General features: G+C 56.4%; 1 protein-coding gene across 3 annotated transcripts in view; it reads right to left on the bottom strand.

Moving 5' to 3' along the window:
- The window catches only part of RAB40C (RAB40C, member RAS oncogene family), a 28,560-nt gene extending 10,542 nt beyond the window's left edge, over positions 1–18,018 (bottom strand). For all 3 annotated transcript variants that reach the window (XM_061207782.1, XM_061207780.1, XM_061207781.1), the window contains exons 1-3: positions 17,673–18,018; positions 1,319–1,379; positions 773–833 (exon numbers count right to left, since the gene is read on the bottom strand). In XM_061207782.1, coding sequence (XP_061063765.1) covers positions 773–833; positions 1,319–1,379; positions 17,673–17,814 — 264 coding nt within the window. In that variant the 5' untranslated portion in view covers positions 17,815–18,018. The remainder of the gene's footprint in view (positions 1–772; positions 834–1,318; positions 1,380–17,672) is intronic.
- Positions 18,019–24,256: the final 6,238 nt, after the last annotated feature.

The raw sequence follows: 24,256 nt of genomic DNA, 5'->3' as shown, positions 1-24,256 counted from the left end.
CAGGGCTGACTGAGGGGTCTCCTCAGCAATTCCAGAAGCCCAAGGGGTCATGGCCCCGCCCCGCACAGACAGGGCTGGTCGTGAATCCAGTCCCCTCACGCTGAAGCAGCGAGTGGGTAGCTGGTCTCTTCACACAACTGCTTCTTCCCCTCCTTCCAGCCTTGAATCACACACAGACCCGGTCAGCATGCAAGCCCGTCGTAGGGAGCCCAGTAGACACAGAGAGGGACGAGCAAGTCCGCAGGCCCCCCAGTGAGCCCCCTCGCCCCTGCGCAGGCCACAGCTTAAGTGCTCTTCCAGGGCAGGCCCCACCCGGGACAGCCCCCACCTCCGCTCCCTGCTAATGCCCTGCCCTTTAGGACCTGCGGCAGCCCCTCCCACGGCGGCGGCTCCAGCTCCCAGTCCCGTGGTCTGATGAGTGATCCAGACCAGCTGGCCCTGGGAGCTCCGGCAGCCTCCTCACTCAGCACAGGGAGAAGTCACCTCTGGTGAACCAGGTGATGGGGGACCTCTCCACAGTACGGGGTTCCCACACACCTCCCGCAGCAGCTCTGAGCAGCGAGGGCCACAGGAGCTCATGGGGCCCTGGCACCCTCTGAAGGCTGAGACCCCTCCACTCGGGGGCATCCTTGTTTGGGCTCCTGGATGGAAGGCTGATGTTCAAACGTAAAACTTCCTTGGAAAGAACCCTGCACGTGGTGTCTGACAGCACCGCATGTGTGAGGAGAGCGGCCCCTCTGGAGAACAGCCCCGGCAACACCGCTGGTCTTACCTGTGCGCCCCTGGAGTAGGACCTGAAGATGGTGCAGAACCTGCCCTGGCCCGATGTGTCCCTGAAACAAAGGGGGTTGGGGATGCGGCCCGTGGGACCCCAGCATGCACAGCATGACCCCCTCCTACTCTGCTGCACATGCTGGCCAACCTCCATGGGCCTGGGCACCCCAGGAGACTGCCCTGCGGGGCTGGAGAACCCCAAACCTGGAGCAATTTACATCTCAACTCTGAGGTTCTGGAAATGCCCTAACGTGGAGCCCAGTAAAGGGCGAGGCGAGAGGGGCTGTGGCCCCTGTGGAAGTGAGTCTTTGTGGGCAAAGGGAGCTGGGCTCTGCCCGAACAAGCAACCCTGGGCCTTCTGGTTTCTGCATCACGTTCCAGCCCATGTTTATACAGGGGCGGTGTCAACAGCTAGTCTACTGACACGTAAACAGGGCGCCTTCCAGTCTCTTTAAGGATTCCTGAGTCACTTCACTTGGCTTCCCGGCCCGCGCAACAACTGAAGTGTGGCAGCCAGGCACCTTGGCCGCACAGCCCGACTCACCAGAGTTCCAGTTTGACCCGCCGGCCGTCCAGCAGGATGGTGGTGGTCTTGTAGTCGATCCCTGCAAGGAAGCAGAGGGTGGCTGAAGGACCCACCTGGCCAGGGCCCAGTCCCTGAAGCCAAGCGGAAGTGTGGCTCCAGCCCAGGGAGCCCAGCGACCCCAGCTGGCCACCCTCCTGTCACCCCAGAGGCCCAAGCCAGGTACCAATGGCACCGGCCAAAGGGAGGGCAGCTGGTCTCAGCATCGGCCCACGTCATGTGCTTCTCAAAGCTAATGGGTTTTCTGAGTTCTTGGGTTCACCGCAGCTCCCAGGTACTGACAACGGGAGCGTGCTTGGAGCATGATTTAGTGGTATAGTAACGTCTAAAATGCCATTTCTCTGGAGAGGTACCTGGAGAACCTCTGCTTGCCATGTCTTTAGTTTTTATTCTTTATAGTTTTTAAAATTGAAGTATAGTTGAATTATGTTTCAGGTGTACCGCAAAGTGATTCAGCTATACCTATATATCTATCCTTTTTCAGATTCTTTTCCATTATAGATTTATATAAGATATTGAATATAGTTTCCTATGTTACACAGTAGATCCTTGTTTAGTATTTTTTTATACTTTTAAGCGAAAAAAGTCAGTCCAAGAAAGGTGGGTAGGAGCAGGGCCAGTGCTGGATGCATTACTTTAGATGTAAGATCTTCAACTGATTTGTGGGCCATCAGGAAACTTCCTAAAAGCTGTCTTTCTTCCTCCTCCCTTAAGCCTTAAAAATGTCATCAGCTTCTTGGCTGTTTATAACACTTGCTCTAAGAAGGCTTGGAAATGGGCATTTTTAATGCAGACACTGCTCTCACACATTGTGTGTGCGTATGCGAAGCCAACCTCAGAGAGCTGCACGTGGAGCCTCTATCCCCAGTGTCCTTCCATCTGCCTAACTTCTAACCATGTGTCAAAACCTGGCCCCCACCCATCAAAAGACACTCAACGGAATGAAAACACAATCCACAAAATGGGAGAGAATATTTGCAAATCACATATCTGATGAGGGACTGATATTCAGAAAATATGAAGAAATCCTACCACTCAACAACAACAAAAATCCAATTAGAAAATGGGCAAAAGACTTTCTCCAAAGAAGATATGCAAATAGCTAATAAGCACATGAACGGATGCTCAACATCACTAATCAGTAGGGAAATGCAAATCAAAACCACATGAGAGGGACTTCCCTGGTGGTGCAGTGGTTAAGAATCCGCCTGCCAATGCAGGGGACATGGGTTTGAGCCCTGGTCCAGGAAGATCCCACATGCCGCGGAGCAACTAAGCCCGTGTGCCACAACTACTGAGCCTGCGCTCTAGAGCCCGCAAGCCACAACAACTGAGCCCGTGTGCTGCAAGTACCAAAGCCCACGCACCTAGAGCCCAAGCTCCGAAACAAGAGAAGCCACCGCAATGAGAAGCCCATGCACAACGAAGAGTAGTCCCCACTTGCCGCAACTGGAGAGAGCCTGCGTGCAGCAATGAAGACCCAACGATGAAGACCCGACAGAGCCAAAAAATTAATTAATTAATTAATTAATATAAAGAAAAAACCACATGAGGTACCACATCACACCCATTAGATGGTTATTATCAAAAATCCAGAAAATAAGCAGCATTGGTGAGGATGTGGAGAAATCGGAACCTTTGTGCACTGCTGGTGGGAATGGAAAATGGTGCAGACACCATGGAATACAGTATAGCAGTTCCTCAGAGAATTAAACACAGAATTACCACGTAATCCAGAAATTCCACTTCAGGTTTATACTGCAAAGAAGTGAAAGCAGGAAATCAAACATGTATGTATTTGCACATCCATGTTCACTGCAGTATTATGCACAATAGTCAAAAGGTGGGCACAACCCAAGTGTCCAAAGATGGATGAAGTCCATCTGTACAACAAAATATTATTCCACCTTAAAAAGGAAGGAGAGGGACTTCCCTGGTGGCACAGTGGTTAAGCATCTGCTTGCCAATGCAGGGGGAACATGGGTTCGATCCCTGGTCCGGGAAGATCCCACATGCCACAGAGCAACTAAGCCTGTGCGCCACAACTACTGAGCCCACGCTCTAGAGACTGTGCACCACAACTACTGAAGCCCACGCACCCTAGAGCCCACACACTGCAACTACTGAAGCCCGTGCACTCTAGGGCCTGCGTGCTGCAACTACCGAGCCCGCGTGCTGCAACTACTGAAGCCCACGCTCCTAGAGCCTGTGCTCTGCAACAAGAGAAGCCACCGCAATGAGAAGCCCGCACGCCGCAATGAGAAGCCCGCGCGCCGCAACGAAGAGTAGACCCCACTTGATGCAACTAGAGAAAGCCCGTGCACAGCAACGAAGACCCAATGCAGCCAAAAATAAAAATAATAATAATAAAAATTTTAAAAAATAATAAAAAGGAAGGAAAGTCTGACACATGCTACAGCATGGATGAACCTTAAAGACATTATGCTCAGTAAAATAAGCCCTACACAAAAGGACAAATCCTGTATGATCCCTTCTACGAGGTCCCTAGAGCATCAGATTCAGAGACAGAAAGTAGATAGAGGTTGCCAGGGGCTGGAGGAGTGGGTGGGGAATTAGTGCTTAGTGGGGACAGTTTCAGTTGGGAAGATGAGAAAGTTCTGGAGCTGATGGGGGTGCCACTGAACTGTACACCCAAAAATATTTAAAATGGTAAATTTTATGTTGTGTATATTTTGCCACATTTTTTTTTAAAAAGTGAAAGAAGATTCTCCTGCACATATTCTCAAGCTAAAGAAACACTCTTCAGGGAGGAATAGAACTCAGGCCCATCTCCACCGTCCTTCCTCTGCATCCACCCCTCCCCTCAACTGTCTGCTGATAACCCACTTCTTTGGGTGGAAACTTCTGGAATTCTCTGTCAAACAGGAAGCTCAGATTTGGCCCAGGACACCCTCCTTTCAGTCCTGGCTCTACAGCTGCTGTGAGCTGGGCCCCATGAGGACAGTGTTGGAAACAGCAACTTCCAGGAAGGCTGTGGATGGGGATGTCCATCCTCTACACAATGTCACCTCCATGTGGTGGACCAGCCCAGCAGGCTCTGGCCATGGGGACTGGACACCCTCCGCCATGGGCAGCCCCCATGAAAGGACCCCGACCAAGGTGGCACCATGGCCCAAGGGCCCAGCCTGGAGCTGCGGGAAGGAGCGGGCGCCCAGGAAGGGCCCAGGAGGAAGCAAGGCACAGGGAGCGGGGCTGCTGCCCTCGCCCACCTCTGGGGAGGACGCCAGCCTCTGCACACCGTGAGGCTTGCACAGCCGGGCGCCTTGCCCACCCACCGCCTGCACCCGACCGATCCCTTACTCACGACTTCAACTTCAGAAAGGATGACCAGTCCCCACCCTCCAGGGGCTATGCTCAAAGCTCTGCCAAATGCCCAAGAGAGATCTGTGGGGACAGGCACTCAGAGCCAGGAGCGGGCACCATGGGGGGTCAGATCTGCTCTCCTCCCAGCACGTCCCCCCGCACCTCCCACAGCCCACCAGCTGGGTCAGAGGGCTCCTGGAGAACAGGGTTCCCAGGGAATGGGCCACTAAACCAGTGAGACTCCCGCCCAGGAGCCCTCCCCACAGCGTGGCACTGGCACCCCCAGAAAGGCTGAGCAGCCTTGTGAGGGGACTGAGGGCAGTGGACGGCAGGTCCCCACAGCAGACGGCAGTGTCCAGCTGAGAATGGCCGGGGAGCCGGCCGTGCAGAAAACACGGACAGCCCGCAGGCTGACACGCTCCCTCGGAGGTCAAAAAAATCTCAAGTAGGGGACTTCCCTGATGGTCCAGTGGTTAGGACTCCGCACTTGCACTTCAGGGAGCGAGGGTTTGATCCCTGGTGGGGAACTGAGATCCCACATGTTGTGCGGTGCAGCCAAAAATTTTAAAAAAACAAAACAAAAAAACTCACGTATATTTTTCATGCGTGCTCTGCCTCTCACCTGCCCACCTCCCAAATCTGGATAAAAATGTACAGTGTGGGGCTTCCCTGGTGGTGCAGTGGTTGAGAATCCGCCTGCCAATGCAGGGGACACGGGTTCGAGCCCTGGTCCGGGAAGATCCCACATGCCACGGAGCAACTAAGCCCGTGCGCCACAACGACTGAGCCTGTGCTCTAGAGCCCGCGAGCCACAACTACTGAGCCCGTGTGCCACAACTACTGAAGCCTGCGAGCTCTAGGGCCTGTGCTCCACAACAAGAGAAGCCACCGCAATGAGAAGCCCACGCACCACAACGAAGAGTAGCCCCCGTTCACCGCAACTAGAGAAAGCCCGTGCAGCAACGAAGACCCAACGCAGCCAGAAACAATAAATAAATAAAATAAAATAATAAAATAAATAAATTAAAAAAAAAATGTACGGTGTGCTTTATAAATTCATAGAAAATACTGACACGGCAAGTCCAAAGAGAGGCCTGCCCAAAGAGGCAGCACCTCCTGTAGGCAAGGATGGTGCCAGCCAGACTCCACGGCTGAACCAGCTCCGACAGCTCTTAGCTCTCAATATCTGCTGTTGCAGAACTTCAATCACCTCTCCCTCACCTCACCCCACCTGTGCTTGAGAACGTGAGGAACAGAGGTTTCATGGAAAGCATCTAACACCTTGTACAGCACAGGCATGACTGCTGAGAACACAAACCAGCTCTCAGGCGCTGGAGCAGCTGCCCGGTGCGCAAGGGGGCGGGAGCAGCTCACACACAAGGAGGGGTCCCCAGGTGACCAGGCCTCAGGCTCTAGGACTGCAGACACTCTCTTGATGGACACAGGGCTCAGGAGGCCGCCAGGGGCCAGAGTAGACCTCCTGTGTCCCCACTGGGGGCCGCCCAGCCACTTGGCCCCTAGCTCGGGGGTCCCTGCTGGCCCCTCACAGCCCAGGCTTCAGCTCTCTGCACCTCCCAGACTGTCAGCCCCTCTCACCCGAGGTGTTCACGAGTTCTTAAGAAGGTCTTCCTACCGTTTCATGGGGTTTCTGAAAGGAATGCAATTCACTTGACACAAGAGGCTTTTTAAACTTCTACTGTCTACCAGGCACCCAGCTGTCTCGGGCAGCACCCGGCCAGGACCTGCAGCCTGAGCATTCAGATTCCCACCGACATGTCCCCGCCGGCTGGGTATTCACGGCGCAGCACCGGTGGCTCTCGCTCTGTGCCGAGACCCTGACCCGCCCCGCGCAACGTGTGGGCCCCACCCTCACACCACGTTTTGCAGGGATGCTTCCACCTTGTGAATCACAGGAGACTGTGTCTTGTTTGTTCGGAATTTTAACGAGAATTGTTCACCATTTTGGGAAAAAAAATCACATCACCCACAGTAATACCTATACCAGGTACATTTTTCTCGTCACTTTCTCAGCATCTAGTACAACTGTCCCCAAGCACTGACTTGCTTAACCACAAACGATCTTACGACATCCCACTGCAGCCCTTTCTTCCTCCTTTACGTTACCGACGTATGTATACGTACGTGTGTGTTTTAGTTCCTAGTGTGGGTAGAACAGATGATCTACTAACTTCACTCCTTTTCAGGACAGTAAAGGGGATGCTGCAGAGCACTGGTCCTGCTGGCCTCCTGACCCCGTTTCTGCATCGCTGGCCTTGCACCCAGCAGGGAGGAGCTAAGCACCAAGCAGCTCGCCAGCTCTGGGAAAACGTGACAGGCTGGAGAGGCAGGAGCACTGTAATTACCTGGCTGCTGATGCTGCCGCCTGTGCAAGAGGTGCTTCAGAGCACAGACTCAGAGATGGGGGAGGCAGAAGGAAGAAGGCTACCAAAAAGGTCACTCAAGTTTCATCTTTTCTTTTCTTTTTTTTTTTTCTCCCAGATTTTTAACAAATATTTTCTTTCTTTTATTTATTTATTTATTTTGTTTGGCTGTGTTGGGTCTTCATTGCGGTGCGCGGGTTTCTCATTGTGGTGGCTTCTCTTGCTGTGGAGCACGGGCTCTAGGCGTGCGGGCTTCAGGAGTTGTGGCACGTGGGCTCAGTAGTTGTGGCTCACGGGCTCTAGAGCGCAGGCTCAGTAGTTGTGGCGCACGGGCTTAGTTGCTCCGCAGCATGTGGGATCTTCCCGGACCAGGGCTCGAACCCTGCATTGGCAGGCGGATTCTTAACCACTGCGCCACCAGGGAATTCCTCAAGTTTCATCTTGACAGCTGCCCACATCCTAGTGATTTGGGGAGTCTACCGGGCACCCCCACAGGCCCCCCGAGACAGGGACACACAGGAGGAAGGCTGAGAGCTCGGTGGCACTGACCAGCAGGACACACCCCTGTCTTCGCAGCCTCCCACATTCGGGCATGGGGCGTTTCCACCTGAGTGGGGCATCCACGGCCACAGCGCCAGCCTGTCAAGGACAACCTGACCTGGTGCAGAAGCCACGTTCCTTGGGCTCCTTTTCTCCTGCACGGCCGGTCCTCCCTCAGGAGTCACACTTCCCACATCTGTTGGCACCAACTCAGAACAAAAGACCCCTAGAAAATTCATCTTCACTCCACCCCTAGGAAATTACAAGGTAATCAGGGCAAAGGGAACAAACCAAGTTAATTCTCAGCTTCAGCTTGTGTGTACAAATCAAGACTGCAGATGTTTTAAAGCCTAGTTCTCCATCGCTCCTAGGGAGCAGGAGCCAGTCAGAATGAAGACCACTAGGCACAGCCTGACTGACCCCCGGGTGGAGGCATCTCCCACGTACCTGTCCAGGCTCAACTCAGACCCACCTGCAGGGAATGGCAAGGAGGGACATCCCACCACACAGCACATCCCCCAACCTCTCTTCTGTCTTTATGTCTGTTCAGTCAACACTAAGTGCCTAACCATCCAGCTACTTTCCAACAACATGAAAAGCCACAGGACAACTTGTTAAAAATTCATAACAAAGAACAAAAACTGAGTGATAAAAGACTGAGTTAGGAATGAAAGAGAAAATGTTAATCAATGCCTTCCTCTGCAGTATTAAATCCAGCACCTGAAACTGGCACGCAGCTGCCGGGCAGCGTGGCCCCAAGCACACGCCCTCGCAGGCAGCAGGGGAGCCCGCGGTTTCACGGGGGGGCTGCAGACGCAGCTCGGTCCCCACACTGAAGGAGTTGGTCTTCCAGTAGAGCTCCCAGACCTCGCCTCCTGGACCCAGTCAGGCTCCCCATGCATTTCCAACACGAAGCCAACGCACAGCGTCAGGGCGCTGTTCCCAAACCCAAGACAGGCAGCCGCTGTTCTTAGTGTTACTCCTTAGGGAGGGAAAATAAGGTCTCGCCAAGTTCCCAGAGACAGACAAAAACAAAAAAATGTCTAGGTCCTCTTGGAACCAGAAAAAACTTCCAGCGACACAGGCAGACACACAGAAGTGTCTGGGACTCACACACTGCCGTGCAGGCAGCCCCAGGCTAAGCAGTCCTCCTGGACATGCCTGACCATCCTTTACGCGTCCTCCCAAGGGGGAGGCCACAGCACAGGCCTCTTGTCAAGGCCACACACCTCGCACCACGGCATGCGTGGAGAGAGAGGAGGGTCTCAGAACAGTGTGCGGGCACTAGCAGGTGGGCACAGGTCCTGCCTCCCGGCACTCCCACCCCAAACATGCCCCTCCCGAGGGTAGTGGGAGCTGAGACTGGCTTCTGACCCTTGGAATAGGGCCGAGTGACGACGTCCCCTCCGTGATCACGTTGCACGGGACTGTCCTGCTGCTCCGTGAAGCACGCCGCGCCGGGGAGAGGCCCGTGGACAGGAACGGAGGGTGGCCGGCTGCTGCCAACAACTACATGAGCTCGGAAGGGATTCCGCCCCAGCCCACACCTGAGCACAGTCTGTGAGAGACAGAGGCCCTGTGAGGCCCGGCCAAGCCATGCCCAGATTTCTGACCCACAGGAACTGGGTGCTAGTAAGTAGGTGTTGTTTTAGGCCACTCAGTTTGTGGTATTTCTTGGTTGGGTTGAATTCCACAGACTGGGACTTCCAAACAGCAGACATTTATCTCCCACTGTCTGGAGACTGGGAGTCCAAGACCACAGCGGCTGCAGATTCTGTGCCTGGTGGGATGGCTTCCTGCTGTGTCCTCAGGGGCAGAGGGGGCGAGGGAACTCTCCAGGGTCTCTTTTACAAGGACAACAACGTGCCCTCCTGACCTGATTACCTCCTGAAGGCCCCACCTCCTAAGACCACCACCTGAAAGTCAGGTGTAAGTGTGTGAATTTGGGGGGGACACACGTTCAGTCCACAGCAGTAACTAATCCTGGCAGCATCTCGCAGAAATGCAAACGTGCACTCCTCCGACCAGCCTGTAAATCCCTACCAACACAAAATAACAGAAAGAACCTTTCATCAGGCTGTGGTGGGAGAGTCCTAGTCCCTGGAACCTGGGGACATGCTTCCCACAGGGCAGAGGGGCTTTGCAGATGTGATGGGTTATGGGCCTCAAGAGGGGAGAGGACCCTAGGTTACCCGGGTGGGCCCAATGTCATCTGGAGCCCTCAGAGGTGGGGACCCTTTGCCGGCGAGTCTGACAGATGAGACGGAAGGAGGGTCCTGACCTGGCTTTGGAGGTGGAGGAGGGGGACATGGTGAAGAGTGCAGGTGACCCTGAGAAGCTGGGACAGCCCTCTGTTCACAGCCAGCAAAGGAACAGGGACCTTGGTCCTACACTGTGACTGATCACTACACCTACAGAACAGTAAGATGACGAGGTACAGCAACAACAGAGAGGGAACGTCCCAGGGTACCAGTAACCGATGGTATTCACCTCAGCATCGTTTTCTATTATAAACAGACTCAATACAGGCTAAAAATCCACCCACTGGGAGGATTTAACAGGAGGTGATCCACAGGATGGAATGCTGTACGGCCCTCAGCATGGCAAGGACGGAAGCAGGATACAGAGCGAACACAACTCTCATACCCTCCTGATGGGATAGAAACTGCTCGACTGCTCTGGACCACTGGGTGGTATCTACTAAGGCTGCACCTGCAGCCCAGCAATCCCCCCCTCACTGCATCCCAGACAGAAACACAGACACTCACTCACCAAAAACACGTGTGAGAATTTTCACAGCAGCACTACTCAGAGTGACCCAAACACGGAAAGTCTCCCAAAGCCCACGTGCAGAGTAGATGAATACACTGCCGTCCTCACACGTGGAACGCTGCACACAAAGGAGGCATGAACCACAACTACACACGGAGACGTGGCCGAAGCCCACACGACACGGGGAAAGAAAGAAGCCACACACAACTACATACCGTGTGGTTCCGCTCATAGAAAAACACCAGAAATGCAAACCAGTCTGTGATGTAAAGGTCAGCGGTGGCCAGGTCTGGGGCAGGGGGCGTAGTCTGCAAAGAGTGGAGGGAGGTGATGGCTTCTCAGGTGAGTGCACCTGTCAGCACAGCCACTGAACTGCAGGCCTTACACAAATACAGGTTCTTGGTTACATAAATTATACCTCAGTAAAGGTGACTAAAAGGGAAAGAGGCTGACGACAGCCAACGCTGGCCAAGATGTAGAGCCACAGAACTCTACGTGTTGCCGGTGGGGACTCAAAATGAAAGGTCACTTCAGGACCCAGTCTGACCACTCCCTGTACGGGAAGCAGACACACACATGGCCAGCAACCCCACTCCCAGAGACACGTACACATGAGGATTTGTGCGTTTGAATGTCTCATGTCACTGAACCAGACACTTACAAAGAGCCAACATGATAAATATGTGTATTTCTCCACCCCAAAAAAATTTTTTTTTAATTTTAAAGGATTTGTACAAGAATGTTCATAGCAGCATCATTCACAGTAACCAAAATCAGGAAACCCAAACCGTACTGATAGGTAAATGGACAAACAAACCAGGTGCCTGCGTGCACAGGAGGGCCCCAGGGATAGGACGGCACTCGCTGCAGTATGCGAATGTGAATGGACTTGCTGAGATGAACGAGCAGACGAGAAAGGCCATGCTGTATGGTTCCACTTACAGAAAGTGCTGGCAAAAGGAACCTAGAAACACAAGAAGCAGGCCGGTGGGGACCGAAGGGGCACGAGAGAATCACACCTAACGTGCTGACCACGCGGACGTTCTAGGGACAAGGACGATCTGCTGGCTCCAGCACCTGCCCTTCTCCAGAGGGGGCTGGCACCACGGGTGCAGGTGCCAGCCTGCCGCCAGGGCTACTCAGGAACAGAGAGGACACAGAGGCACCTCATACAATTCAAGACGTCCTTGTACGCTGGCACGCGGGATGGGGAGCAGCAGCTCGAGGGCAGTTTGTGGGCTGGTTTCCTCAATGCCTTAAAAACCACGCCAGACCAAACCAAAGCAAAAGCTTTCTGCTGTCCATAAAAAGCAAGCACACTTCGCACACAAAACCTGGCGAAACACGGAACATTATAAAAACAAACAAACAAACACAATTACTCATAACCCCAAAGCTCAAAGGTTACCATTAACATTCTCCTAGATTTCACTCGATTCTGTCCTTCATCTTACATACATTTATACACTATGTAATTCGACATTTTTTTTTCCCACTTAAGATAACAGAGAGATTTCCCCATATCATTGAATATTCATTAAATATTGTTACAAACCAGCATTTTTAAAGGCCCTATAATATCTCACTCTACAGATATACCATATGTCCCCTGCCAGACCCCTGGGCTGCTTCAAGTTTTTCATTTTTATAAAAAAAAAAAAAAAAAAAGCCTTGCTTTTCTCCACTTGTGTCCCCTTATGTTCCCCAGGATAGACTCTTGATCACTTGGTGGAAAGAGAAGTGTCTCACAGCTTCGGACACAGGCTGCTGAGTCCCCCGGCAAGACGGCAAGCGCCGTCAGACTTGCTCTGTGAGGAGCTCCCGGGTGAATGTTCCATCCTGCTGGATTTTAAGGTTAAACATCTTCCCATGTATTCTTCACCAGGACCTCCTCTCTGAAGGGTCTGTGTGTTGCCAAGTGACTTGAAGTAAGGAAGATACTCCCAGCAATGACAACACGACCAAGCTGTTCCTACTTGTTGAGGGGCCTCATCGCCGCCGACCGGGACCCAAGCCGTGTGCGCAAGACTGTGCGCATGTGTGTGCCTGCGCATGTGTGTGCCTGTGCACGTGTGAGCCAGTGAGCGTGGGCCACGCTGAAAGGGGCCTCTGCCGGCCACACCGCACCAGAGCCCATGCTCAGGGACACACTTCCTCCTGCCCCAACTACGTCAGCAGGAAAATCAGACTCAGCTCCCAATGTACTCCAGCAGTTTGAGGACCAACAACATCGGATCCAGGAAGAGAGAGAGGCCTAAACAAGGGAAAGCAGAGATCAATGCAAAACAACTGGCTAAAACTAGGGGACTGCTATAAGCCACACCAGCCCAGGGCTTAGGAGGCAACGGCCAACAGCGGCAGGTGGGCAAAGTGGCCAGGCAACGCTGCTGCCGAGTTGGAGCTCCCAAATCCTCCGCGGTGGTTTCTGGACCTAAACACAGACCCTCGGCACCCTGTTAAACATCTCCGTGTTCCAAGGCTGCACAAAGCATCTTACGTCCCTGTTATCAGCCCTCCCAGCGAGATGTCGCACAGACCTCATCTGCAGGCACCCACCCTACCTCTGCCAGGTGATGGACAACCACTGCCCGGGAAGGTGCAGGCCGGCGACCGATCAGCTTACGCCCCCAAGAACCGCTTCAGTCCCAGCGTGTCTGCCCAACCCCAGGGACCACAGTGCTGTGCTCTGATTCACAGAACACACCGGGTGGCCTCCCGGGCTCACAAACATGTGTTTATCACCAGCCAAGACCTTTGCCCAGGGGTGACACTGACTCCCTCGCCCAGACCTGGCACCTGGCTGCCTGTGGAGAGCCGGTCCATGTCCAGGGCTCGGGCCTTCTCCACTCTGTTCTTCCTCTCTGGGGATGGGGGCTTCTTCTCTGTATGCTGGCTTCCTGACACCACACCCTCTGCACTCCTTGGCTAAACCTTGGTTAGACCCCTCCTCACTTGCCTTCCCTCCTCACAATTCTGGAAGCCTGTCTGCCAAGCAGCCCTCCTCCTGTGTGAACAGCTTCCCTCTTCTGCGTTCTAGCCAAAGGGCCGTGAAGAGCCGAGGCTGCCTGATCATGCCTCACCGCCTCCATCAGCATCAGTTTACCCCGTCACCTCTGTTCCCCTGTCCCTCCTCTACCTTCTGAAAGACATATGTCCACAGCCAACGAGGTCCTGGACATTCTGACCTCCGCAGAAAAAATCGTGCAGCACTGTGGACACCGGAGTCTGCCCGTCACTATCAGACCCCAGTCATGACCAGAAAACCTAGGTTACCACCTTACCCTCAGAGTTCAAGTTCACTTTATTCACTTTTATTTCCCAGCTCATTCCCAAAGGACTTAAAGGGCCCACCTTCCCACATTAAGGGTGACCCCGCACACCCGGTTTTGGCGCGGACGGCCCCACCTTGGTCTCTGATGCCTGCACTCAGTTCCAACGCCCTTCTCCCGAGCGCCCAGGGCAGTAAATCCAGGCCCACCCACCATCTCTCCCTCCCTTCGCGCATTCCTTCTGCAGCTCACTCCAAGCCAGGGTGCCGGACACTGAGACCTTCCCCACTTTCTCCAAGCGCCTGATGGACGACGCCCTGACTGATGTGGCCCCAGGTCCCACGACACCCTGTGAGCGGCGTGTCCCCACACTAGATGCTGCCCGCTCCCCGGCCTGGCTGCAACCCCGCCTCCTCCTCCTCCTCCCCTGCCCAGGCCCAGACCAGGTAAGTGGCCAGCTCTTCACGGACCAGCCACCATGCACCTTGGCAATTCCAATTCAAACAGAACAGGAGCCGAAAGTGCCCCAGGACCCTTCCCACCTGCTTCCCCACCCCCTCCTAGGGTTTCCTTCCTGAAACACACTTCTACCTGATTCATCATCCAAGACACAAATGCTCTTGCTGATGGGAACAATGATATCACGGGTGCACGACACAACACAGCAGTGTTGCTAGGACCATGCAACCCCTCGAGGGAGACCAGCTCTGCGCTGCCCGTGCCTGCCACTGAAGCCTTCGCTGTCCTCTGCTCAAACTTACGGCATGTGCTGAAAGCTAGGGAAAGGCTTCTAAAACTGAAAATATTCTAGCTACACACTTAACTATTACCTGAAAATCTAGCAAAAACCATACCTATCCAAATTACAAATCAACGTAACTAGCATAATCTGAAGCAGGTACCAAAACCCGTCCCTCAAAGCCTGCCATCCTCTTGGGTAGGGTAGGTTGGTCTTTACACCACATGTAGCACGTGAGTACTTCCCACAAAGGGGCAGACTAGACGAATCCCGCCAGGTGTGCAGATGGGTCTACGTGTGGTCCTGTCTGGCTTCCAGAAACTTCTCTGGAAACTGGTGGTTTGCTGTCCTGGTTAGTGGCTGACCCTGGGCACTCTTGGGGCTCTGCTCTGCTGGCACACCCAGGAGAGAGGCAGGCAGAGCAGGAGCACTGCAGTGAAGTTAGAACAAATGGGCCTTGGTGACTGGTCCCAGGCCCCAGAGCAGCGGGAGGGGCCCCAGGACCTGGGACAGAGACGCCAGGAGGGCAAGAAAGTACAGGGAGAAAAGAAAGACCTCAGCTTGGGATGCACTGAGGACAGGAAGCGCTGGAGGGGAGGGTTGTGGTCATCAGAGAGAGGAGCCAGGCCCAGGCCCAGGGTGGAGGCGAGGGTAAGGGCCCAAGAGTGAGTGGTGAGAAGGGGTCACCCCCGCAACCACAGTGCCGGGCTCCTGGCAGCCAGACTCTAACTGGGGGAGCTCAGGGCCCAGCTGCCCAGCGCTGCCTGAGCCTCGGTTCTTCACCTATAAAATGGGAGGATACTGGTGCCTCGTCCAGGGTGGTGGGGAGGAGAGAATGAGGAGTGCCTGGCACACATCACATTTGGGCCCACACCTCATCTCAGAACCTGGCACCTCACAGAGGAAAGGCAAACCCAAAAAAATCACCCAGAAAAATGGGTGAGATCCAGACACAGGCACCCAGGCAAGCACAGAGAAAGAGAAGGGACTGGGAGGGGTTGCGTGGTGACCATCAGCACAGGGGTGCCACACCAGGCTGCTCTCTGCACCTCCCGTGTGCAGCTCTCAAGCTCGCACTGGGGACAAAGCAGTGGAGAAAACACCAGGCGTGCACAGTCCAGCACGAGAGCGTCTGAAGATGCAGTTTCCCTTAGATCTGCGCTGAGGACAGAAACCAACTTCCAGCCAGAGAAACACCTGGAACTGTCCAGGGACATGGTGACACACTGGCACGCTGGGGCGCAGGCACACAGCATCACTGGGTCCCAGAAACAGAAACAGCCAGCAGGCCGCACAGGTTCAGGGCAGACCTCCACGCTGGTCATGCTTTGTGCACACCCGTCACAGTCACCTTGATCCTCCGGCCATCAGACCTCCTTCCTTCCATCCCCCGTGCCCTGGGCTCAAAGGAGGCGAGCTCCCACCAACACTGACCCCGAGAAGTGGACAGCGAGGATGGAGTTATGCCCACTCTCTAGCCTTCCAGGACGTGGGCACATCAACCACGATGTGTTTTCCTGTAGGCCCCCAACCCTCCACGTGAAGACTCTTGGGAACCAGGGTGCGGAGGATGGAATTGCCTTAACCGAGGCTGTTCACCGCCCTCGGTAGAGTGGGAAGGGCCCAAGCATGGCAGCAGAACGCTTCCCGAGCTCCGGGGCGCACCCAGAATGCTGCCTCGGTGCCAACACTAGCCCGGCGCCCCAGGGGCCCACCAGCATGGAGCAGTCTGGCGCTGCGCTGGGGAGAAGCTGCTTCCAGAGCCTGGCCCTCCCTCCTGCCAGCTTCCACCATGCAGATTCCTGCTGCCCGTGCTCTGAGCCTAACTAGCCAGTGGCCGGCCCTCAGGAGCCTCGACAACGACGACGACACCGCCGCCGCCGCCACTGCCAAGTCCTGACGACGGCAAGTCCTGACGCGTGCACAGACCCCTCTCCTCAGACCACTACTGGGTATTAAGAGAAAAGAAATCAGAGCTCCCGAGGGGAGCGAGCTGATGCCCTGACCGAAAGGACTGTCTAAGAGGGGGCTCGCCTCACCGTTCCTGGCAGACGGCCCTCCCGCTGGCCCAGGTCACTATGAGTCCCTGCCGTCTCCACCACCTCAGGCAGGCCTCAGCACTGCTTCGGTCAACGTGTCACAGGAAGTGCAGCAACACATCACTCCCCGACGGCGGGGACAGGAGGCGGGTCACCCTCTCCACCTGTGGCTGTGTGTCCCCGAGCACTCGCTGCACCCGGCTGGAGAACCCTCGGAAGCAGAGATCATGTCCTGGGAAACCGCTGCTGCCCTGATGGAGCCCAGGCCCTCACGCTCTGCCGGACACACACCGCCGGCCTCCTGGGCGCGGGGCTCCGGAAAGCAACAGCACCTCTGGGGAGGCAACTCAAGCGTCCACCATCTGCACCTGGAGGAACACCTAGCAGTGGCGGCGAAGGGGCCGGCTCAGCCCCGGAGACCTCCCACTTTCCCTCGCGCCCCTAAAACGAACCCAGGGCCCTGCTTTCCCGGCCTTCCCTGGGGCTGGGAGCATGTGCTCGGGGAGGCGGCACAGCCCCCAGCAGGAAGGGTGCTCGGCCAGCCCAGATAACCCCACGACCCTAACGAGTCCTAAAACGAAAGGGTGGGAAAGCAGCGCCCACACTCTCGGCCGCTACAGGTAAGCAGTTTAGCAAACAGCCGCCGCTCGCGGTGGTCAGGCGGGACCGACAACAGCCCAAGACACAAAGCCACAAAGGGTGTGCAGAATGAGGATGCCAAGAAGCAGAATTTCTCAGGAAAGACAGCCCAGCCAGGAACACGAAGGTCCTCGGGGAGGGAGGGCCCGTGAGCCTGGGAGGGGCCGCAGGGCAGGGGTACCGGCCACAGGGCCGCACTGGCCCCTTCAACCGCGGAAGCTGAGGGGAGCTCAGACAGGTGCCAGTGACCGGTATTTGCTGTGTATTTTGGCCACACGTCCAGAAATCTGGAGAAAACGTTTAATCTCGTCAGGAACGGGCATCTTCCTCCAGCACAAGGCATTGATGCTCTGAGCCCTGAACCAACGGCTTGCCTTTGAGTACACCCAGGTATGCACACCTGGGGCGGACCCGCGACCAAAGAAAAGCCCTTCTTCCTCTGGAGGCCCGCGGCCAAATCTCCGCCCCCAAAGACGCCGCGGGCCCCAGAGCGCCTCGGCGAGCTCGGGTCGCTGCTCCCCCGGCCCCCGCCCGGCCCCGGCCCAAGACCAGGCGGACGGCAGGTCGCCGGGCAGCGCCAGGTGCGCGCAGCGGCCCGCCGGCCGGCCTTACCATTACTGTAGGCGTACGGGGACTCGGCCGCGCCGTCCTGCAGGCTCTCCAGGATCTCACCCTTGCCCACGTCGCTGTCGCCCACCAGCAGGAACTTAAGCAGGTAGTCGTAGCTCTTGACCGGGCTGCCCTGCGTCCCCATCGTCGCTCACGCGCGCGCGGGCCTCGCCCGCATGCCCACTGCGCCGCGGAGCCCGGCGGCGGAGGCCTCCAACCGACCTGCGGGCGCCGACGCGGGTGAGCGGGACCGGCGGACGGCGAGGCCGCCCTGCCCGCACCTGTTCCACCGCCCCCGCCTGGCCTCTTCTTGCCCAGCCTCAGCGCCGCCGCCGCCGCCGCCCCGCCGCTTCCCGCACGGCGCCGCGCAGACCCACCGCCCCGCCCCGCCCCGCGCGCCGCCATTGGCCGCCTGCCACCTCCCTTCCCGCGACCATTGGCCGTTGCCCACATCCGTCAGCACCACTAGCGCCCCAGCCCCCTCCCCTCTTCCCAGACTTCGCTGCGAGACCCCCGCTCGCCCCGCCCCGTCACCGCCCCGCCCCCACAGTTGCCATAGGTCACCCACCGCCCCCTTCCCGCGGCCATTGGCCCGTGCGCACGTCCATCACAGATGCCCCGCCCCCACCTCGTCCCACGCAGCTCTGCGAAGCCTCCGGTTGCCCCGTCCCATCGTCGCCCCGCCCCTCCTTCCAGCCGTCGCCATTGGCCCTTCGCCTCCCGCTTTCCCAGAAACAGTGGTCCGCCTGCACGTCCGTCACAGCACTACCGCCCCCGCCGCTTCCCGCAGAGCATCCCAGACTCAACCAGCAACCCTGCCCACTGCCCCCGCAACTCCTCGGCCCTCGCCCGCCCCCTCCCCTTCGCCATTGGCCACCGCTGCCGATCTTCCCAGAGCCACTGGACCGTCCGCACGTCGATCACGGCCCTCTAAGCCCGCCCTGCTCACCCCGAGCTTCCCGCCCCCTTCCGAGACGCTCACCAATCAGGAACTTGGAACTCCAGGTTGTTTGCATACGCCCCCTTCCTTCCGCAGACGGAGCAGGATGGTGGCGGTCCCCGAGTTGAGGTGACGCGGCTGGGTCCAGCAATACTGAACCCCCTAGAAAGCTGTGGCCGCTGCTCCCACAGAGACCCCGGAGAGGACAGCGGGGCCCACCCGGAACAGCACTCTCGGAAGCCGCTGTCCCCGCGGCGGGGGCGCGGCGAGCGCGTGGCGGGGGCGCGGCGAGGGCGTGGCGGGATGAGGGCGGCCAATCGGCGCTCAGAGTGGCCGGGGAGGCGGGACTTCTGTTCCCGCGTGGGGGGCGGGGCCGAGGGGGCGGTGGGGTAAGGTAAGGTGGGGGCGGTGGGGTAAGGTGGGGCGCAGGGGGTGGCGGGGTGACGCATGTGTGCTGGCGGAGGCGCAGGGTCCCCTGCGCGGCGGCTCTGCTCTGGCCCCTCGTCTGCCCCTCCCTTGGGCAGGGCCTGCAGGTGACAGCGGGGCTCCGAAGGCCCGACGCTGCGCAACGTCGGGGTCAGCGGGCTGGTGGCCCTCCAGCTCCAGAGACGACGGCAGCACCGGCTCTGAGCCTCCTACCCGGGGAAGAATCGGGGTCAGGCTGGGTGGGGGACCCAGGAGGGCCCAGGAAGAGGGTTAGGGCGTGAGGCTCTGAGGCTTGACCAGGGGGCCTCGAGGAGGAAGTGACTTTGGGGTTGTTTACAGAATGGATGGGTTATGAAAAGCCTGTGAAGTCGTGCGAAGATACAGTTTTACTCTGCAAGAGGAAAGTGAAGCAAAATAATACCCTTTTCACATATAAGATTGGCAATGTCACATGTGGGCCAGGATGTGGGGAACAGCTCTCTGGGAGGGAGGTTGAACAGCCTAATAATTCCGTATCTCATTGAGCCTGGAGAAATTCTCAGAAATGAGCTCAAAGAATTTCACTGTGGCGCTGTGGTGATGGTGAAAGTAGTGAAGCCATCTGGAGCCCCTGATAGGGTGCCATTAAATCAACCAGGTTCACGCAGCCCCTTCGATGAACAAGGTAAGATGCAGGCAATACTGACCTGAGAGGACAAGTAAGCAAATGATAGTACAGTATATCCAGTGTAACTTCAACGATTATGCTTTAAAAACTTAACAATTCATTTCATTCTAGATTTACATATAGCGAAATGTTATGTATGCACAGGATAAAACCTGGAATGATGCTCACCAAATGGACAGCATCGTTTCCTTTGGGGTTGGAGGTGGACAGTGATGTTCTCGTCATTGATAACATTTTCACGAGAACATATTCACATATGACATGTAATTGACAACTAGTAACTCAAAAAGTTCAGCATAAAAGTACCATACAATGCAGCAATTTCTCTCCTAGAGGAATGAAAATATACATTTACACAAAAACTTGTGCATGAATGTTCACAGCAGCATTACTCACAACAGCCAAAAGGTGGAAACAACCCAAACATCCATCAACAAATCAATGGATAAACAAAATGTGGCTTATCCACACAATGGATTTTCATCCATAAAAAAGAATAAAGTGCTGATACCTGCTACATTTCATTTATGTGAAACTTCCAGAATAGGCAAATCCACAGAAAGTAGATTAGTGGTTGCCAGCGCCTGGGGGAGGGGGAAATGGTGAGTAACTGCTTAATGGGTACCCTGTTTCCCTTTGGGGTGATGGAAATGTTCTAAAATTGGTGATGGTTATACTACTTGGTAAAGCTATTAAAAATCCTTGAATTGCACACTTGAAATGGGTTTATTTTATAATATGTAAAATATGCTTCAATGAAGCTGTTAAAAATTATAAATCAATCAAAAGGATACGTTGTCCAAGCTGAGCCACTAGACTCAGCTGGACGAGGCACTGAGGGTGCGTGCTAGGGAGAGGCCACGTGTGAGTTGGGGCTCCCTAAAAAGCAGATTTGTGCAGAGAAAACAAGCACATCATAGTGACCAGGCCCCGAGGGCTGCACCGAGGACAGCTGGGCTGGCACATCTGTCCAGCAGGCGAGAAACAGGGCAGCAAGAACTCCTCCCAAGGGATCACTGAGCCTGGGCTGTGTCTCCAGCAGCAGGTGGTCTTCACAGAGAGCAGACCCCTGCATGGGCGGGGCACAATACCAAGCGACCACCCCCCGCAAGCTGCAGATAACCCTCACTGGGCAGTGAGCCATGTGGACTCTGCTGTTTCACTTTGGTGGGGTGCCTGGGGAGGCTTCCTGAGGAGCTGGTCCCTCTGTTGGGTGGGCAGCAAGCACCTGGGCCTTTCTTACCTGCCTTCAGGGAGAGGCTCTCCTGGTATCCTGGCCCTCTGGGACATTCAAGGGCAGAGGCTGGCCAGGGATGGGCAAGGCCACCTGCTCATTCGTAATCCACGGAGTGGCCAAACCCTGGATGCTGGCTTACAGCAGACACAGCCCCCAGCGTGTACAGAAAGGGCACATGCACCCACAACACAGTGTTTACAGAAACGACAGCCAGTGGGCGGAGTCTTGTTAGCCTTCAGCTGGTGGGGGTGGGGAGCTGAGTCCCCACCACCTGCCACCCTCCAACCACGGCCAAGCCGGCTTCTCTGGCAGAGGTCACTACACCCAACCTGGAGCCCGCCTCAGCCTGGCTTTGCCTACTCCCTGCTTTGAAGTCACTGAGGCCCCTCTCTGGGGCTGGAAGCCATGTGGGGCTGACATGTCCTCGGTTTCTGAGGCTGCCCAGAAGGGATGGTGGGTGAGAAACTATTATCATTCCACTTTGCAGAGAATTTAAACCAAAAGCACCCTTTGTACATCAGGACTTCCCCCGAAGGGGTTCCAGCAGCTGTAGGCCCCGCTGCCTGGTTCTCCATCACCAGGGACGAAGTGAGGCCGGCTGGGTCCTTCCCAGCACAGCTTGTGCAGCAGGCGTGACCATCCCTAGAACCTGTCCACGGAGTCTGATCCTGGGAGCAAGACTCAGCAACCTCTGTCAGGTGCTTCCTGTCCTCCTGATTTACTGGTTTCCTGTGCTGCTCCAGTTCCCTCTGACCTCTGACCTCCCAACCTCAGAGCAGAAAGGCACCGCAGGAACCCACAGGGTCTGGGGCAGTGGGGCCCAGTCGAGGGACGGATGGCTGGAGGGGTGCCATTCCCTGCTGTCCAGGAGGCCCTGTGGGTGGAGGAGCTGGCCTCCAACATAGCTGCATGCCCTTCTGCAAGGACGCTCTGGGACCCACTAAGTGCCAGGCCTGGCCCAGGGGACCTTGGAGGAACCTCAGGCCAAGGACAAAGCAGCCCAGAACAGCCCTCCGCTCGCAGGTCCTGGGTCAGTCCTGCGAGGCGCCCAGGTGTTGGGTGGTCGAGGGTAACTCTGGGCCCCTCTGGAGGTCCCAGAGGTGTCTGGTGAAGAGCCCTGACAGTCTCCCCTGCGGTTCCCACACCCACTGGCTCCGAGCAAGGATGGGGGCCAGGCCTCCAGACCCAGCCTCTGTCCAGGAGGGAACAAACGAGTGGTCTGGGGTGTCTCCTTCCCCCTACTCCAGGATACCCAAAGCTGTCCACTCTGAGAAGGGCCTGGGGACCACCCATTGGGGCAAACAGACCTTGGCCCTGGTGCCCTAGGAGCTCTCACACAAGTGTCAGTTACTTGACCCCCAGTCCAGGCCTGCTGCCAGGAGAGGCCCCACTCAAGTCCTACAGGCAGAGGGCGCGGAAAGCTGTGTGCACCCGGCAAGAATCAATAGTGGACGCTGCCAGCTAGTGGGCCAGAGGGGGAGGAGGGACGGGACGGTCACGTGGTCGAAAATATCTCTGTACTAATCACTTGTTATGTAAAAGGGAGAGTAGCTTTACAGAGGAGAACCTGGTGGGTCAGGTTGACGTCACTGGTTTGGGCAGACACGGTGTTCCTCCCAAGGCGATGCCTGAGAAGGACACAGTGGCATTTACGTGTTCCAACTAAGAGCACAGAAGCTGAATCTCAGAATCATCAGACGAACCCCACATAGGGACAGGCTACCAAGTGACTGGCTGGATCTTTGAGGACCCCAGTGCTGGGAAAGGCAGAGACGGGCTGTGGGGTGCTTGAAGGCAAAGGGTCCTTGAGACTGGCGCCCAGGAGCACGGGAAGCGAGGTGGCCCCACCCATGCTCCTTGCCGTACCCTGGTTACACAGGTCAGTCCTTGGCCTTACAAGATATACACTGGGCATCTTAGGAACACAACTGGGGCAACTGATGATCAGATGGTTTAGAAAAGTTAGAGCATGAGCACGAAAAAGCAGCTGTGGCAGAACATTAGCCCCAGGGAATCTGTTGAAGGTTGTGATGTGCTAGCTGTTTCTTTGAGTTGAAATCACATCAAAGTAAGTTTTCAAGGACAGGAGGGAGCTGGCAGGAGTGAACTATGTGGCTCAGACCGCCTGCATCAGCAGCTCACCGCCCGCTTCAGCAGCTCACCGCCCCTCTCTGAGCCTGTCTCCACACTGGAAGAGCACGGGGCCCTTCTCTGTGGGTGGCCGTGAGGACCTGTCTGGGAGGTGGTGGCCCCAGCTGAAAGGGGAATCGTCCACTTTTCAGGGCAGCCTGAGGGTCAGCCTCGGAGAAGTTGTAGGACAAGGCTCTGCCAGGTCAGCGTGGCAGGGGTGGTCAGAGCCCTGGGTTGGGGATCAGGGGCCACAGATGAAGGCTGTCCCTAGGCAAGGGCTGTACAGGTCCAGGGACGACACACAGGATGGGAGCAGCCTAGGACATGCAGGTGGCACGTCTTGGTGGCTGCTAGTGGCTGAAGTGACCACTGTTCCCTCGGCCAGCTCTGATGCCAGGCCTGGGCTGGCCCTCGGGAGATAGGCAGGCAGCCCCGCACCTGGCACGAGAGTGACAGCTGCCAGAAAAGGCCTGGAACACAGCCACCACTGCCCAGCAGGCTGGGCGGAGCAGGGGAGAGAATTCAGCGGGAGGTGAGGCAGGCCCCATGTGCCATCTCCGTGTCTTGGCATCTGGTGACTGGGAAGATGGCTCCAGAAATGCAGGTGATGGAGGCTCTTCTCAGCAGGCTCTGGGGTGTGGTCCTGCCCACCAGGACCCATGTGGGGCCCTCTGCTGACCCTCAGTGGTGATGCAGGCCTGGCAGTTGCTGAGTGACCTCTTTGGGCTCCAACCCCTTGCCTCCATAGCCAGTACAGCAGGCACAGTGGAAGCCACCTGAGGGTCCCTGGAGGCTGCAGGTCAGGCAGAGTCCATCAGGGAGAGCCCCTTCCTGCGTGGAGTCCACAGGTTTCAGGTGGTGACATATATATATCAGAGCTCACCCCTGCTCCCAGAGAGGTCTGCACCCCTGCCCCCAGCCCTGCCCTGGGAGCTCCTCACACCACAGCAAGGCCAAAACTGGAAAGCAAGTGGCCCTGCGTCCATCCATCCACACAAGGACATCTTCAAGGGGCCAGAGCCTACGTACACACGCACCAGACCTGCAAAGAGGCCTGCTCTAGGGGACAGGGAGCCCAGTGCCCCGCAGCTTGGCAACAAACAGGAAACAGGCATAGTAGTCATCTCAAGACAAACAGTGGGGGCCAGCTGTCCCGCCACCCCAGGAGAAGGGGCGCCTCCCCAGAC

Source organism: Eubalaena glacialis, chromosome 13, assembly GCF_028564815.1.
Source record: "Eubalaena glacialis isolate mEubGla1 chromosome 13, mEubGla1.1.hap2.+ XY, whole genome shotgun sequence".
NCBI classification, from domain to species: domain Eukaryota; kingdom Metazoa; phylum Chordata; class Mammalia; order Artiodactyla; family Balaenidae; genus Eubalaena; species Eubalaena glacialis.
This window is presented reverse-complemented; position numbering and strand designations above follow the sequence as displayed.